Source organism: Nansenia antarctica (genome assembly GCF_963989245.1).
Source record: "Nansenia antarctica genome assembly, chromosome: 17".
Lineage (NCBI taxonomy): Eukaryota > Metazoa > Chordata > Actinopteri > Argentiniformes > Microstomatidae > Nansenia > Nansenia antarctica.
Window position 1 is genome coordinate 12140160 of NC_137687.1, and position 17622 is coordinate 12157781.

Genomic DNA, 17622 nt, shown 5'->3' on the forward strand with positions numbered 1-17622 from the left:
CAGTGCAATGAAACAGTAGCACAACTGACTCTGACTGAACGTCTATGGCCCTGCACGAGCTTGTGAGCTTTCGACCGCCCCTCATTTCAGGCATGACAGCATCCTGTTGTACTCTGTACTCTGTACTCTGTGTGTGTGTGTGTATGTGTGTATGTGTGTATGTGTGCGTGCGTGCGTGCGTGCGTGCGTGTGTGTGTGTGTGTGTTTGTGTGTGTGTGTGTGTGTGTGTGTGTGTATGTGTGTGTGTGTATGTGTGTATGTGTGTGTGTGTGTGTGTGTGCGTGCGTGCGTGCGTGCGTTGCAGTGAACATAAGGAACTGCATATTTGCATGTGTCAGTATGGATTTCCTTGTCGGCATATTTCTGTGTGTGTGTGTGTGTGTGTGTGTGTGTGTCTATTGTCTCTCTGTGTGCATAAGTATCATGGCATATGCTTCCCCCAGTGATGTGTGACCTCCCCAGCTGCCCTCTCAAGTCTCGGGGAGACAGGGATGAGGAATTAATTGCCAAACAATGCATAGCTTCCATCCATTACGGCTCCGTCACGTCAGATGATATCAGCGCATTACTGGTTGCCTCGATGCATAATTTACCACAGGGTCCCCCCCTCTGACAGATTTGTGGGCCTGCCACAATAGGCCCATTAAACGACAGGAGTTTTATCATCGTTTACCTCCATGCTCTTCTGGGTACATGCATAGCATTTTGGGAGATGTGTGTGACAAAAGATCCCTGTGTCTGAGTAATGCCCCACTACTCTACACTAACTAGGTAGTAGTGGGGGCGGGGGGGGTTACTCACCGAATCCATTGCATTGCAATGTTTCGGCTTGACTAGCGAGCGCGCGTCATTGATTTCCAACGACGTTGACATTTATTTACATTTTCCACACGGGGTAGAAGTCTGAACGGTTTGTCGGGTTTGCTGACTTGTTCCCGGTTTTCGCCAGCTGCTGTCACATATTATGTTGTGATGGATATGCTCGGGTTACTTCACGAACTAGAAACATGATTAGGCTCGGATTAGTTCACTTTCCAATGTGAATTCTCCAAACTTTTTTCAACCTGACCAATCATCGGGTAACCAAACAGATGCAACAAAGAACCACCTTATTTGAATCATTACCCTCGCGGACCTCGTCCCCCCTCCACACCCCCTCCCGTTGCCTCAGGTCTGACGACCGAACCACCCTCAAGACCACCGGGACCAAGCTCCGGACCTGGGGTGATGGGGCCTTTTCAGCCGCAGCCCCGTCCCTCTGGAACGCCCTCCCCAACCACATCAGACAGGCCAACACCCTCCCAACATTTAAACAGGCCCTCAAAACCCACCTCTTTAAGCTTGCCTTCACCAGTTAACCCTCTCCCCCTCCCCTTCTCAGGTGTCCCCAGCACTACCTTAATTAGGTCCCTATACTTTCTTTTATTTCTTTTTTGTTTCTTTTTATTATTACTACTCGATCTTTTCAGTTTGTAAAGTGTCATTGACTGTCTAGAAAAGCACTATATAATAGATATAATAATACATATATCTAATGTATTATTATTATTATTATCAAATATCCAGTACAGTGCATATTTGACTGGAGAAACTCTGAATAAGAGTTGGAGTTTCAAGGAGTGCCTCAAGGATGAAGTCCTGCAGACAGAAATACAGTTCACATGTTAACAACACAGGGTAACAAGTTTAATCTCAGTCTGGTGGAGGTGCAATCATTAGAGGCACCGCTCTCACATTTCCCCCCACAAGCCTCTGTTTCTTTTGATCTCTGTCTGCTATGTTCTAGAGCTGACTATACTGTTATTCACACGGAAATTAGAATTCATAAAAAAAAAAAAAAGATTCATTTCAAAATAATGGACTCCTGAAGCTGAGTGGAAGGCTTATCTTATTACGAGAGCAGTAGGCCCAGGGAAGAGAACGAAGGCTAATTAGTCAGGAATTACTGCTTTGAAATGAAGCTGTATATGAGGTGGAAATGCCAGGAATGGAAATGGGAACAGGCATACTAAGGCATACTGGTAATTTGGGACGAGACGTAGAATAAACGTGTGCATAGTGAGTGGTGGGGAGATTATTTGATTTGTTATGACGCGAGAGAGTAAACAGTTCAAGAGGAAGAGAATGTGGTCCTTTGCTTTGGTCAAGATTTAGCCTATTGTGAGCTTAGAATGATAAGGTTCTATCTCCGTTTAGGGCAGTTCAGAGATATTGAGCGTCAACGTTTTTACATTCCATTATGTTTTGTGAGATGGAACCTTCGTATTTTATTAATTACTAACTCAAAAATGTCAACATTTTAAAAATAACACCACACAGGCATTAATAAACACCTAATGGATCAGATTATGTAAAAAAATCAATTTTGACAAAAATGGAGATAGAACCTTATAATTCTAACGTCACACTATATTGACTGTTTTACTTGGAAATCACATGTATGTATGGCTGTTGTTATTGAGTGATCTAGGAACCAACAGTATGTTTGCTCTGGAAGGAGAGAGTTTTCCATTACTGGAAGACAGTGAGTCAGTGTGATGGGCTGTCACTATGTGATATGCTCCAAAATCTAATTGTGAGGATCATATTATGTGGGAGAACGTGTGTGGTCGGTTGGGTAGTTCCATTTGCCTTTAAAGTAATTGAGATCGCTCTGACGATCGAGTTGCGTGTCACTGTGTGTCCAAATTGTGTTAAATGAGGGTGATCTTAGGAATCAAATCATGGAAATAATGGTTCCCCATGGAAGTAACAGTAAGTAAGAGTTCAGTGTATGGTCAGAGATGAGCACTTTAACAACGTGTGCAGAGTGGCCAATTAAGTAAACAAATAAATAAAACAAATGTAAAAAGGGAATAGTAGATGTGTCCAAGATTGGCAGCAGTACAGCTATTCTAGATTCACTGGGATATCTGCTAGTCATTTCCGCCGATTTCTTTTTACTCTCCAAATGCTCTTTTGGCCGGTGGATTGAGTGAGTCAATCACTCAGGTTCTCTCGTTGCTTCAGGTAAGCAAGAGGTCACTGACTCAAGACTTTTTTTCTTGGACGTTTTTTTTCTTCTGTTCTTTTATCTGAGCTGTAGCCTAACAGAAGTCCAGACCAAAAATGTGTTAGGTATTCATGGCTCCTTTAAGGTTAAGGATGACTTCCCCCTAGCATACATAGTTGTATTCACATAGCTGGTGAACTTGAACCCAGATCGATGTTGCTGTCCTCAAGATAAAATGAGGAACCAGCCAAGCAAAACAAAATGTCCTTGTCTTGTCTGTGAGGCCAGTGTTCTTCCAAAACACGAGTGTCTGCTGAACCGTTTGTCCTTTTATAATCACCTCATGCAAAATAAAAATACACAACTTTACTCAAGGACATAGTCACACTTTCTTCCTCCTTCTTACTGTGTATGTCTGTAGAAAAGAAAGTGTTCTTTAAAAGCAACGAGAATATAAAATAGTTCATTGCCAGCGTCCTTGGGTTTTTGAAAGGCGCTATATAAATAAAAAATATTATTATTATTATTATTATTATTGTTTTGCACTCCAGACATAATTTCCCTGCTGAACTTGCTTTACAAATAAGTCAATATTATTGTGTTATTGTGCAGCAGTAGCAAATGTATTTTAAGGGCTTTTGGAGAGCTTTTTTAAATATTTAATTATTTTTAAATGTACTCTGTCCCTGTACAACATTAAAAAAAAGTATGTTAATTGCTGAAATACTGTGTCACAAATAAGACCTATAAACAATAGTATTAGAGAAAGGAACTGCGTTAGCTGTAAAAGAGTATCTCCAACAATGCATTCACAGCAATAGTACCCTGTACATTAAACATATCTATCCTCTCAGCAATATTGCCCTGGTCAATTATTTCCTCATCCTAATTGGCCTCTATTCACACCTTGTTAACCATTGTTTGTCTCTGACCATGACCTTTGACCTCTTTCCATGATCAGATTTTTCATGATCCCCTCATGCAAATCTAATGGTCACACATACAATGTAGACTCGTAATCGCAACGCTATCATGAGGGGAAATAGAACCAGGAGATGCACATCAAATAAAAATGGATGAATCCATAAATAAATAGGTCGATGAATTATGTCCTTGATGATATTTTCCCCCATAAGCCCATATGAAAATGGGCTGTAGAAGGAGCCATCCTGCATTGTAGCACAGATTAATGTCAATGAGTTAATGTCCTTGCAGATGGCAATGGTGATGCCTTTTCGGCTTGAAGAAATGTTAAATACCTATTTTGGCATTCACGTGCTTCTGATGGGGCTGGATATGGAGGACTTCTTTGACACATCAGAGTTGATGAGGGCTGATGCACGTGTGTATGTGTGTGTGTGTGTGTGTGTGTGTGTGTGCGTGTGTGCGTGTGTGTGTGTGTGTATGTGTGTGTGTGCGTGTGTGTGTGCATGTGTGAGTGTGTGTCTTCGGTGTGTGAGAGAGTTTGTGTGCACAATATAACATAGTACGTACATTCTCGAGAATCTGCACGTGTATTACAATTCAAAGTGGAGTAGAATGTTGTCTGTAGCAGACAAATAATGCATTCCCATGGCAACATGCCCAACGCCACAAAGACTGAAGTCAATGGCTACCCCCATAAGAGTGAGACAGATGGCAGCTCCCATATATCCCGTTCTTCTACTGTGTGTGTGTGTGTGTGTGTGTGTGTGTGTGTGTGTGTGTGTGTGTGTGTGTGTGTCGTATCTGACTCATTGATCTAACAGCCCATCCCCTCATCCCTTGTTTGCTTGTGTGTTATGAAGCTTGACCTTTCTCCTGAACCCCCTGTCCCTGTGTGGCTAAGCCTACCACCACACATTCATAAAACGCTCGTAGCTAAATTAGTTTTGGACCCTTATTTTCCAATCAGAGTTACAGAGGAGGGCTTAAGGGGGACAGGGGGGGGGACGGACAGGACTAGAAACGTGGCTGGGAGATGGAAGGAGCGAGGTGCAGGGGGGTTAGTAGAAATGATTGATGAGGATGTGACATAGAGGGTTGCAATGATTTGTGTGCGTGCGGCCGTGCGCGCATGCTACTACCCTCCCATGTTTTGGTGTATATTTGCCTGGGTTGGTGTTTGCTTGTGTGATTGCATGGGGGGGGGGGATGGGGTGCATGTAAGCAAGCCCCTTCATCCAACATCTGAGGTAAACAGCGTCATATGAGAGAACCCCCCCTAATGTGTATCCACAGGGAAGCAAAAACTAAACAACCAGGAAATAGACATCCTTAATTTGTTTTACTCGGAATCAGAGCACAGCTACGATCGTGTTATTGAGTCATTTGAGAGTGTGTGTGCTACACACAAAAAAGGGTGAACACAGAATGCACTCCACAGCTGGAAATGGTGGTGTGTGTTAACCTAGCTACTGTGAGTCTGCTAGACACCAAGAGCCTGCACAGCCACAACCACACCTGCCAGGTCCAATTGATCCAGCTTGAACTATCTCCTCTTAAACTGACACGGAGCATAGGAAAAATTGAACCCCTCTGAGTATTTTTCGCCTCCGCTGAAATAAATTCGCCTCTCAGACATAAATGAACTGTGACTGAAGAAAATAGGGTGCTCACAATCTCTTTTTTTATTCCCCCTGTTCTCAATTCCTATTCCATTCCTGAATGCTGTTTTTATTTCTCACTTAAGGGCGAAAGAAAGGCAGGTTTTTCTTTCAGTTTTTTTTTTCTCAAATTCTTTACATATCCTCTTTTTTCCCCTCTTTTTTTCCCCTCCTCTCTCTCTCTCTCTCTCTCTCTCTCTCTCTCTCTCTCTCTCTCTCTCTCTCTCTCTTTCACTACAGAGTCGTCTTCATCCGTGCTGGTGTTCATGGATACCACCACGACGAGAACAACAACCCGGCCTACCACGGTCTCCACGACAACCACCGCTACCACCGTCACTACCACCCGGGCCTCGGTGACGACACCGTTTGCCCAGCGACCACGGACTACTTCCACTACCCCTCCTCCGCTCCCACCTGCAGAGGGCAGAATTCCAGAGGTCAACACCAGGTCATCACCTTCATCCAAGCTACCCAACATCGGCGTCGAGTATTGCAACCCGATGATGATGTTTGACGTATCTTGGCCCAAGACGAGACAGGGACTAGTGGCCAAACAGCCTTGCCCAACTGGAACTATAGGTAATGTGTTCTCCATGTCACATTTCCATTATGCTTAAAAACAATACACATATTGTGACGTTAGAATTATAAGGTTCTATCTCCATTTTTTTCTAAATTTAGTATTTTTTTTGTGGTGTAATTTTTTTAATGTTGACATTTTTTTGTTAGTAATTAATAAAATACAAAGGTTCCATCTCACAAAACATAATGGAATGTAAAAACTTTGACGCTCAATATCTCTGAACTACCCTAAACGGAGATGGAACCTTATAATTCTAAGCTCACGATATTGGTTGTTTACAGTATTCATTCATAGCATCTTTCACTGGCCAATTCATCAGATGTGTCATACCCTGTTTTGTCTGTTCATTCAATATGTGACACAGTCTGATCATTTTGTCCTTCATGTCGGGATCTGATGTAATGATCCAACTTTTCTTTCAAAAAATGTGAATACATTTCCGTGTTGTTGACTCATCGCTAGTCAACTAACACAGCTTGTTTTGTGAGCCTGCTAACAATGGAAAGTAGTGTTATAGTTAACTAGGTAGCAGTGGGGATTACTCACCGAATCCATTAGGTTGCAGCATTTTAGCTTGACTAGCGAGTTTGTGATTTGTATTTCTGTATTTTCCGTAGTTCCGTGTTTCAAAAGAAAAGTCTGAACATTTTGATTGGTTGCCGACATGCGGGATCAGACTGTGTCACATATGTGTGAATGGTAGAATAGTGTCGTAGTGCTAGTAAATCGCTAATCCCAGAATCTCATCTCGTCGCTTGAGATTCCCGGGGGCCGCAGATTGGAACAAGGGCCCGGCGGAAGTCACACCACTCGTTGCAGCTCTTGTGATGAGCCCTACCCTTTCTGCCGGTGCCCTCCGCTTTGCGTCGTGCCTAACCACCCCGCTAGCTGTGCCGATATCCACGATATACCACGGCTTCTCGTTCCATAACGCTCTTATACAACGGTTACCACATTTATCTATCAATATTTCACAGAAGAAAGACAAGACAAACTTTTAATTAATGTACTGTATTTTAATGGAACTATGTTTTATTGTAAGTGTATTCATCCGCTGAACAGTTGTTTATCGGTTGCTAAGCAACGGTAAGAATGTAACTTCGATAACGGTAATATATACAAACAATATCCATTTAGCTGTGCGTATATCATGGATATCGGCACGGCTGGAACGCAAACTGACCAATAGAGACAATGGGCCGGATCTATCTGTTGTATAATTTAGATTACACTAGACATACAAGCATTACACAACATGAAAACATGGAGATATACCTGACAGGAAGTTTTTTGGGACTTAGGATAATTCACATAATAATGCTGCTTGAAAAACCCTGTGTCTATTTTGAAGCAATACCTCGACCACCTCCTCTCTATTGGTCAACAGGATCTGTTCATCTGGGTAACGTCACTGGATGGATACTGCATTCCAATCCTTTTTAAGTTATTTTTTCTGAGTGGGGCAGTCCCACTCATATTTGTCCTTTTTAATGACAGACACAGTAGAGATTATGACAGGAAGGATGGGTGAGAGAGAGAGAAGGGATGACATGCAGGATATGTCCGCGGCTGGAATCGAACCGGGATCTCTGCGGTACATGGTCAGCGCTTAACCCGCTACGCCACCTAAGCGCCCCACTGCATTCCAATCCTGAGAGAGAACAGTGGGTCCCCCCCGTCAGACTCTGAATGTAGAGTCTGACTTTGTGAGAATTATCGTGTTAGTAGTAGTGGCATAAACAACGCCTTTCAACAGTGTTTAGTACGAGCAGTGTGTTGAATGTCAGAATGTATTACCGACACTATGAATAATGATGCCAATTGACAAGCCATGGCAGCGTCTTGCCCTCAGAGGCAAGCCTAATCTCTCCCTGACTCCTGAGTTAGCACTACTAAATAGAGTTCATCAGAAAAAGGAAGAGCTTTTGCCCTTGAATCTGCTTTCTCTCTGGGGATGAGTTTCTGAATTGAGTCGTCGTGTAGTTTAACATTAAAATCCCGAAAAACTCCCCCGCCCCGCCATTTCCAATAAAGCTGTGAAACACATCCAAAAGTATCCTTCCTCATCTCTATATGCCTGTCAATATTCTCGTTAGTTATCACGTTGAAGTGTGATGCTCGGCGTGCCTGAACAACCAGCTGTTGTGTATTTCCCCCTTACAGCCTTATGCTTGGATAAAGATAGTAACGGTTTTGTGCATATGGAAGCAAGCCACACCAATTAGCAAAACGGAATTAACACTAAATGCACTTGTGCTCGTACAAGGGCCAATATACTTTGTGATTGTAAGGCACCACTTTATTCATATCCTTCCCCGTTGCCATATTCGTATCAATTTGCACCAGGCAAAAGGATGCATAATAACATATCGAGACCAAGCGCCTCCATGTACGATGAAGGCGTCAAGAGTGTCACCCATGTTACGACCCACCTCCCAGAGTTCATCTTAGACTGCCTTATTAATACCAGCATGTGCTGAGTGCCACCCGGCCTGTGACGCTAATGCTTCGCTAGCCTAGGCGACCTGGATCTGGGGCCACAACAAAAAGGGACACACACACCATGGATAACCAAACATAATCAAGAATTTGAAAGTAAAGGCCGAAAAAAGCCGAACTGAACAATAATCCGATGGGGTGTAAACAAGTCAGTAGTCAGTAGTGTAAGTGAGTGGATGAGGGTGTTGTATGGTGTAACATAACAAATGAATAACGGTGCTGGTGGAGAGAGAGAACTGGAGGACTGGAGCGCCTTACAGACAACAGACAAAGGTTAACAGACAAGGCCAGAGGGCCGTCACACCAAAGGACCTGCTGCCACTAGTAACAGTAGCCCAGCCTGTGGGCTTTGTGATGTGACATAACGTAGCACACAATTGTGAACTTGACGAGGGGGCTGAGGCCTGTCTCTTTTCTCCTCTTACTCTTCATTAACGGGCGACACTCGAACCCTGCATCGCTCTCTCTCTCTTAGTCCCTCTCTCTCTCTCTTTCTCTCTCTCTCTCTCTCTCTCTCTCTCTCTCTCTCTCTCTCTCTCTCTCTCTCTCTCTCTCTCTCTCTCTCTCTCTCTCTCTCTCTCCCCCCCTACTCATCTCACCCAGGTCAAGCCCTATCTGATAAACCCGTCAAACGTTAGGCAGTCCGAAGACGACAGGGAAGGAAATGATGTGTCAGTCAATGTTGATATTAGCTCATGTTAGCAGTATTTTCCCCTGCCCTCCTCTCTCATCCTCTCTCTATCCCGTAGACATCTATCGTCAGCATTTTCACTTTGATAATGTCATCGGTGAGTTTATAAAAAGGGAACAATTGCGGTTTATACACAGATTGAGTATAGCCATGAATATGTGTGCAGCAAACCTAATCTGGACCTTTTTATGTGTCTGTGTGGGCCAAAAGCCCCCACCCCCCTCCTCCCCACACGCGACACGTTGGTGTCGATTTAGCTACATCATCATCACTTGCAGAAGTCTCCCAAAGGTAGCATTAATTGACCTTTTTATAATGAACTCCAGGAATTCAGACTTAATTGGAACACAGTATTTTTTGCCAGGAGTTCAACTGTCACCCACATTTAAGACATAAAAGAGGCAGTGTGACTCTTAATTATTAGATACAGGCACTGTCTGGGATACTTCAGTTGGCTTAAAGTGCTACCATACTAAATTACCTCACCCCAATATACTGGATGTGATAAAAATAAAAATAAAAAGTCAATTATGTTCCTTTGTCATATCCAAACCTTATCAATTAGTTTGGGGGGAATTATATTATATAGTTTGATTTGGGTGTGGATATTTGAAGGAAAAGTAGTACTAGAGTACTACGTACGTACTTACATCAACAGTAATAGACATGTTATGATACTTAAATGCTCTCTAAAACATACTCTGCATAGCAGATTATATATAGAGTGAGGATGAAAGATATCTTGGAGAAAAAAAAAGACGAATGAAGAATAAATTGTTTGGTAGCGTTATGTTACTTGGGAATTGAACATGGTCTGATTCTTAACCCTGTACATTCCCTCTCCAGGTGCATGTTAACACTTAAGTCCTTTGACCCCTGTGGGTAAAAAAAATGTGTAGGCCTATATCTTTGCACTCGATTTTCAGGACCCTCCTTTCATGACTTTACCTAGATATGTGCGTTCTACCACCCAGTATCTTTACATTTTCTAAATCAAATCAGGATAAGCTAGTATAAAGCTATTTTGCAGTTTTTATGTGTCAGAAGCAGGCTAATTTACAAGCGGCCAACTAGTGGTCGTGGTGTGTAAATAGCAGCTTAACATGTAAAGTGGGTTAGCCCGAGGCGGCTCTTTTAGTAGGTAAAAAAGGCACGGCTGTTCTAGTAGTGAACTAGACACACGTCCTCCTCTGCCAACCAACTTGTCATACCTTCTGCCCGCCTGACTACTATGGGATCTAGAGCTTTTAGCCGTTCTGCTCCCCGCCTCTGGAACTCTCTGCCACCTAACATACGTAATATTGACACTCTCTCCACTTTCAAATCCAGTCTTAAAACACACCTTTTCACAATGGCTTATTTGGTGTTTTTATCTCACTTTGCTTTGTTGATTTTATATTCATTTGTTTTGATATGTGGTTTTAACTGTCTTGTAAGGTGTCCTTGAGAGCCATGAAAGGCGCCCATAAATAAAATGTATTATTATTATTATTATTATTATTATTATCATTATTATTATTATTCACAGTTCCCTCTTTCTTGACCCAGGCGTGACCACGTACACATGCATGGGCCCAGAAGGCTACTGGGACCCCCAAGGGCCTGACTTCAGCAACTGCACCTCCCCGTGGGTGACCCACATCAGCCAGAAGGTAAGAAACCCATTTTGCACACGTCGCTCATGTTAATCTGGGTCACCTTAAAATCCCCACACTTCAACAAAAAAAGAAACTCTATTCACTCCGTAACAATAGAAACCAAGTAATGCCCTTTTTAGACGGAGTGTATGTTATGCTGCAGTTATTACTGGGTGTTCTTAATTCCTCCCTGGCACTTAATTTGTCAATTATTGTCATTGATTAACCAAAGTAGTCTCCACTCCTCAATGTTAAGTAATGTCGAAAACCCAATAGACGCACAGTGGCCCGAAGGAGCAGCGTTGAGGACATCTGCTTTAAAGACGTTTACATGTTCTGGCCTGCTTGGAGATTTAATGGTTGGCAATATACCCCATGCACACTTATGGTCCACTTTCAAGAGCCACTTCCCGACTTTTCTCAGGCCCAGAGGGGTGGGCATATCATTTTTCCCTTGACAGGAATTACTGCAACCCTTAACACATTTCTGTGTTTAAATCTATAATAGAATGGCAGAGAGAGAGACAGTGAGACGGGTTATCGGGGCAACAGTAGTCGGAACAGCTCGCTCACTGTTTATGAATTGCGGCCATGGAATGTTGAAAGGCTCTCTGGGAAACTCATAGGACCCGAGGCGTGCAGGCAATAACACTTATGATCCACTCCACAGAGCAAACCTCAGCCCATTAACCAAACGGCACTTTGTGTGGATGTGGATGGAAAACGGGTGTTTGAAATAATGAAGAAAAAAAAAAGAAAAGAGAAAGAGAGTATCAGAAAGAAAAGTATCGGATACAATTTTGCAACGTTCTTCTTTTGAGGGAGCGTGGCAATAAAAATCTACCTTGGGCGGATGTTTTTGGATATTAACTACAGCTAAGTGCCATTCGGCTGAAATTGATACGGGGACAATTTCACTCTTCTGTGCTTTACCCAGAATGTTGCTCTACACGCACCTCCGAATCGTTAGTACAGAATGTCTGTGTTCACTACTATACTGCACTTACCGTGCAGACTGAACAAACAAAGCGTCACAAAAACTCGATCCACTCTACTTGTCACGTTCTTTATTAACGCAGTTAGTCGGAGTGACGAACGTACTATGGATTCATCTTTAACAAAAGTGTTATTAATCTTTATTAAGCAAAAATTGCACATGAGCGATGTGCCTGTCAGACATCTTTGTCGCCGTGGAGGAGGGGACTTTAAATAAAGATCAACCTGTCAGGGCGGCCCACAATTCCGTCTGGCACTTTATTTTCACTCGACTATCCCTAGTTCTTCTCATTAAGATAGACTTAGAAGGAGAGAGAGAGAGAGAGAGAGAGAGAGAGAGAGAGAGAGAGAGGGAGAAATGGAGAGAGAGGCAGAGAGAGAGAGAGAGAGGGAGACAGAGAGAGAGAGAGAGAGAGAGAGAGAGAGAGAGAGAGAGAGAGAGAGAGGGAGAGGGAGAGAGAGAGACAGACAGACACACCACTTCTCCATACAGGATCAGCTTCTCAGAGAAAGCCCAATTAAGCCAGTGTAATTGGTTCTGCTAATAAACACAGTGGCAATGATTACAAGTGATGGCCTACTAAATCAAGAGAGGCCTTTTCTCAGTGGACACTGCAGTATCCTCTAATGCATCCATTAATCATGCGTAGGAGGTCGCTGGGCGGGTGCTCATCTCATCCTGCTACACCCAGTTGAGAGTAACACTCTCAAACGCAACCACTGTATGACACACAGATCACAGAGCGTTGAACACACGGCTTGGCCGGACTGTTGTGTTGCATCTATGTCTCAAGCTGTGTTACACTAGTGTGCAGTGTTAGACTAGTGTGCAGTGTTAGACTAGTGTGCAGTGTTAGACTAGTGTGGAGTGTTAGACTAGTGTGCAGTGTTAGACTAGTGTGCAGTGTTATACTAGTTTGCAGTGTTAGACTAGTTTGTAATGTTACACTAGTGTGCAGTGTTAGACTAGTTTGTAATGTTACACTAGTGTGCAGTGTTATATCAGTTTGCAGTGTTAGACTAGTTTAAAGTGTTATACTAGTGTGCAGTGTTAGACTAGTGTGGAGTGTTAGACTAGTGTGCAGTGTTAGACTAGTGTGCAGTGTTATACTAGTGTGTAGTGTTAGACTAGTGTGGAGTGTTAGACTAGTGTGCAGTTTTAGACTAGTGTGCAGTGTTAGACTAGTGTGCAGTGTTAGACTAGTGTGGAGTGTTAGACTAGTGTGCAGTTTTAGACTAGTTTGCAATGTTAGACTAGTTTGCAGTGTTATACTAGTGTGCAGTGTTACACTAGTGTGCAGTTTTAGACTAGTTTGCAATGTTAGACTAGTTTGCAGTGTTATACTAGTGTGCAGTGTTAGACTAGTTTGCAGTGTTAGACTAGTGTGCAGTGTTAGACTAGTTTGCAGTGTTAGACTAGTGTGCAGTGTTAGACGAGTGTGCAGTGTTAGACTAGTGTGCAGTGTTAGACTAGTGTGCAGTGTTAGACTAGTGTGCAGTGTTAGACTAGTGTGCAGTGTTAGACTAGTGTGCAGTGTTAGACTAGTGTGCAGTGTTAGACTAGTGTGCAGTGTTAGACTAGTGTGCAGTGTTAGACTAGTGTGCAGTGTTAGACTAGTGTGCAGTGTTAGACTAGTGTGCAATGTTAGACTAGTTTGCAGTGTTAGACTAGTGTGCAGTGTTAGACTAGTGTGCAGTGTTAGACTAGTGTGCAGTGTTAGACTAGTTTGCAGTGTTAGACTAGTGTGCAGTGTTAGACTAGTTTGCAGTGTTAGACTAGTGTGCAGTGTTAGACTAGTGTGCAGTGTTATACTAGATTGCAGTGTTAGACTAGTGTGCCGTGTTAGACTAGTGTGCAGTGTTAGACTAGTGTGCAGTGTTAGACTAGTGTGCAGTGTTAGACTAGTTTGCAGTGTTAGACTAGTTTGCAGTGTTAGACTAGTGTGCAGTGTTAGACTAGTGTGCAGTGTTAGACTAGTGTGCAGTGTTATACTAGTTTGCAATGTTAGACTAGTGTGCAGTGTTAGACTAGTGTGCAGTGTTAGACTAGTTTGCAGTGTTAGACTAGTGTGCAGTGTTAGACTAGTGTGCAGTGTTATACTAGTTTGCAGTGTTAGACTAGTGTGCAGTGTTAGACTAGTGTGCAGTGTTATACTAGTGTGCAGTGTTATACCAGTTTGCAATGTTAGACTAGTGTGTAGTGTTAGACTAGTTTGCAGTGTTATACTAGTTTGCAGTGTTAGACTAGTGTGCAGTGTTAGACTAGTGTGCAGTGTTATACTAGTGTGCAGTGTTATACTAGTTTGCAATGTTAGACTAGTGTGCAGTGTTACACTAGTGTGCAGTGTTAGACTAGTGTGGAATGTTAGACTAGTGTGCAGTGTTAGACTAGTGTGCAGTGTTAGACTAGTTTGCAGTGTTAGACTAGTGTGCAGTGTTAGACTAGTTTGCAGTGTTAGACTAGTGTGCAGTGTTAGACTAGTGTGCAGTGTTATACTAGTTTGCAATGTTAGACTAGTGTGCAGTGTTACACTAGTGTGAAGTGTTAGACTAGTATGCAGTGTTAGACTAGTTTGCAGTGTTAGACTAGTTTGCTGTGTTATACTAGTGTGCAGTGTTAGACTAGTGTGCAGTGTTAGACTAGTGTGGAATGTTAGACTAGTGTGCAGTGTTAGACTAGTGTGCAGTGTTAGACTAGTGTGCAGTGTTAGACTAGTGTGCAGTGTTAGACTAGTGTGGAGTGTTAGACTAGTGTGCAGTGTTAGACTAGTGTGCAGTGTTAGACTAGTGTGCAGTGTTAGACTAGTTTGCAGTGTTAGACTAGTGTGCAGTGTTAGACTAGTGTGCAGTGTTAGACTAGTTTGCAGTGTTAGACTAGTGTGCAGTGTTAGACTAGTGTGCAGTGTTATACTAGTGTGCAGTGTTATACTAGTGTGCAGTGTTAGACTAGTGTGCAGTGTTAGACTAGTGTGCAGTGTTAGACTAGTTTGCAGTGTTATATCAGTTTGCAGTGTTAGACTAGTGTGCAGTGTTAGACTAGTGTGCAGTGTTATATCAGTTTGCAGTGTTAGACTAGTGTGCAGTGTTAGACTAGTGTGCAGCGTTACACTAGTTTGCAGTGTTAGACTAGTGTGCAGTGTTAGACTAGTGTGCAGTGTTAGACTAGTGTGTAGTGTTACACTAGTTTGCAGTGTTACACTAGTTTGCAGTGTTACACTAGTGTGCAGTGTTAGACTAGTGTGCAGTGTTACACTAGTTTGCAGTGTTAGACTAGTGTGGAGTGTTAGACTAGTGTGCAGTGTTAGACTAGTGTGCAGTGTTATACTAGTGTGCAGTGTTACACTAGTGTGCAGTGTTAGACTAGTTTGCAGTGTTAGACTAGTGTGCAGTGTTAGACTAGTTTGCAGTGTTAGACTAGTTTGCAGTGTTATACTAGTGTGCAGTGTTAGACTAGTGTGCGGTGTTAGACTAGTTTGCAGTGTTAGACTAGTTTGCAGTGTTAGACTAGTGTGCAGTGTTAGACTAGTTTGCAGTGTTATACTAGTGTGCAGTGTTACACTAGTGTGCAGTGTTAGACTAGTGTGCAGTGTTAAACTAGTGTGCAGTGTTACACTAGTGTGCAGTGTTAGACTAGTGTGGAGTGTTATACTAGTGTGCAGTGTTAGACTAGTGTGCAGTGTTAGACTAGTGTGCAGTGTTAGACTAGTGTGCAGTGTTAGACTAATGTGCAGTGTTAGACTAGTGTGCCGTGTTAGACTAGTGTGCAGTGTTAGACTAATGTGCAGTGTTAGACTAGTGTGCCGTGTTAGACTAGTGTGCAGTGTTAGACTAGTGTGCAGTGTTAGACTAATGTGCAGTGTTAGACTAGTGTGCCGTGTTAGACTAGTGTGCAGTGTTAGACTAATGTGCAGTGTTAAACTAGTGTGCAGTGTTACACTAGTGTGCAGTGTTAGACTAGTGTGGAGTGTTATACTAGTGTGCAGTGTTAGACTAGTGTGCAGTGTTATACCAGTGTGCAGTGTTAGACTAGTGTGCAGTGTTAGACTAGTGTGCAGTGTTAGACTAGTGTGCAGTGTTATACTAGTGTGCAGTGTTAGACTAGTGTGCAGTGTTATACTAGTTTGCAGTGTTATACTAGTGTGCAGTGTTAGACTGGTGTGCAGTGTTAGACTGGTGTGCAGTGTTAGACTAGTGTGCAGTGTTAGACTAGTGTGCAGTGTTAGACTAGTGTGCAGTGTTAGACTAGTGTGCAGTGTTACACTAGTTTGCAGTGTTATACTAGTGTGCAGTGTTAGACTGGTGTGCAGTGTTAGACTGGTGTGCAGTGTTAGACTAGTGTGCGGTGTTAGACTAGTGTGCAGTGTTATACCAGTTTGCAGTGTTAGACTAGTGTGGAGTGCTACACTAGTTTGCAGTGTTACACTAGTTTGCAATGTTAGACTAGTGTGCAGTGTTATACTAGTGTGCAGTGTTAGACTAGTGTGGAATGTTAGACTAGTGTGCAGTGTTAGACTAGTGTGCAGTGTTAGACTAGTGTGCAGTGTTAGACTAGTTTGCAGTGTTAGACTAGTGTGCAGTGTTAGACTAGTGTGCAGTGTTAGACTAGTTTGCAGTGTTAGACTAGTGTGCAGTGTTAGACTAGTGTGCAGTGTTAGACTAGTGTGCAGTGTTAGACTAGTGTGCAGTGTTAGACTAGTGTGCAGTGTTACGCCGGGTGCACACAGGGCCATTGCGTTGCACCGGAAGTCATTCATCTCAATGGGGCCGTTGCGTTGATCAGTAGCCTTGCTCTGCATTGCGTTTCTTGACCGTCAGGGTGCGGCAATCAGTCAAAGAAATTCAGCTTTTTGCGTTGCGTTGGATCCGGAAGTAAACCGGAAGTAGTTTCTTGCCCGGAGCTCTCGCCTCAGATTTTAAATCCTCAATTTTGGCCGCCATTGGCTAAAATCTGTAATTTGGCTCTACAAGTGTTAATATGTCATTTTATTAAGTTTTATATGTTTTCAGGCGAGAAAGTAACCATATATATTCACAAAATGTGTCCAGTTTATCAAAATAACCCGTTTATATATCTGATCTGACGTTTTTTTCCCCACTTCTGTGGGAAACTTCGCTAGACTAGTTTGCAGTGTTAGACTAGTGTGCAGTGTTAGACTAGTGTGCAGTGTTAGACTAGTTTGCAGTGTTAGACTAGTGTGCAGTGTTACAATAGTTTGCAGTGTTACACTAGTTAGTGCAAAATAGACCAAAACCTTGATGTGAACTGAGAGTGAGGCTGTTTCCATTCGAAAATATACAGTCGGACGTGGATTCAATGTAGTTATTCTGAGTATTTGATACCTTCCAAAGACTGTATTGTGATGTCTTCTACTCAGCCACCCATCTGTACCTCATCAGTAAAGCCCCAAAGTAAGGCCCCTTGTCCTAGCATACATGTATATCTTATGATGACAGATGTATAGATGATTCACTTACTTTAGACACATGTACGTGTTGTAAGTCGCTTTGGATAAAAGCGTCTGCTAAATGTCTAAAATGTACGGTAAATGTAGAAAGGGTTAGCACCTAACAGGTCACATCATTCACCTGTAATTCAAAGCTGATCCTCAAGGCACACACGTTTATATTAATAACGA

The 17622-nt window shown here is 42.7% G+C and overlaps 1 protein-coding gene across 1 annotated transcript in view; it reads left to right on the forward strand.

Annotated features, from left to right (window-relative positions):
• The window catches only part of LOC308172279 (adhesion G protein-coupled receptor L3), a gene marked incomplete at its 3' end in the record, with an annotated part of 155338 nt that overhangs the window by 58614 nt on the left and 79102 nt on the right, over positions 1-17622 (forward strand). The window contains exons 5-6 of the mRNA XM_080547182.1: positions 5818-6159; positions 10902-11005. Coding sequence (XP_080403308.1) covers positions 5818-6159; positions 10902-11005 — 446 coding nt within the window. The remainder of the gene's footprint in view (positions 1-5817; positions 6160-10901; positions 11006-17622) is intronic.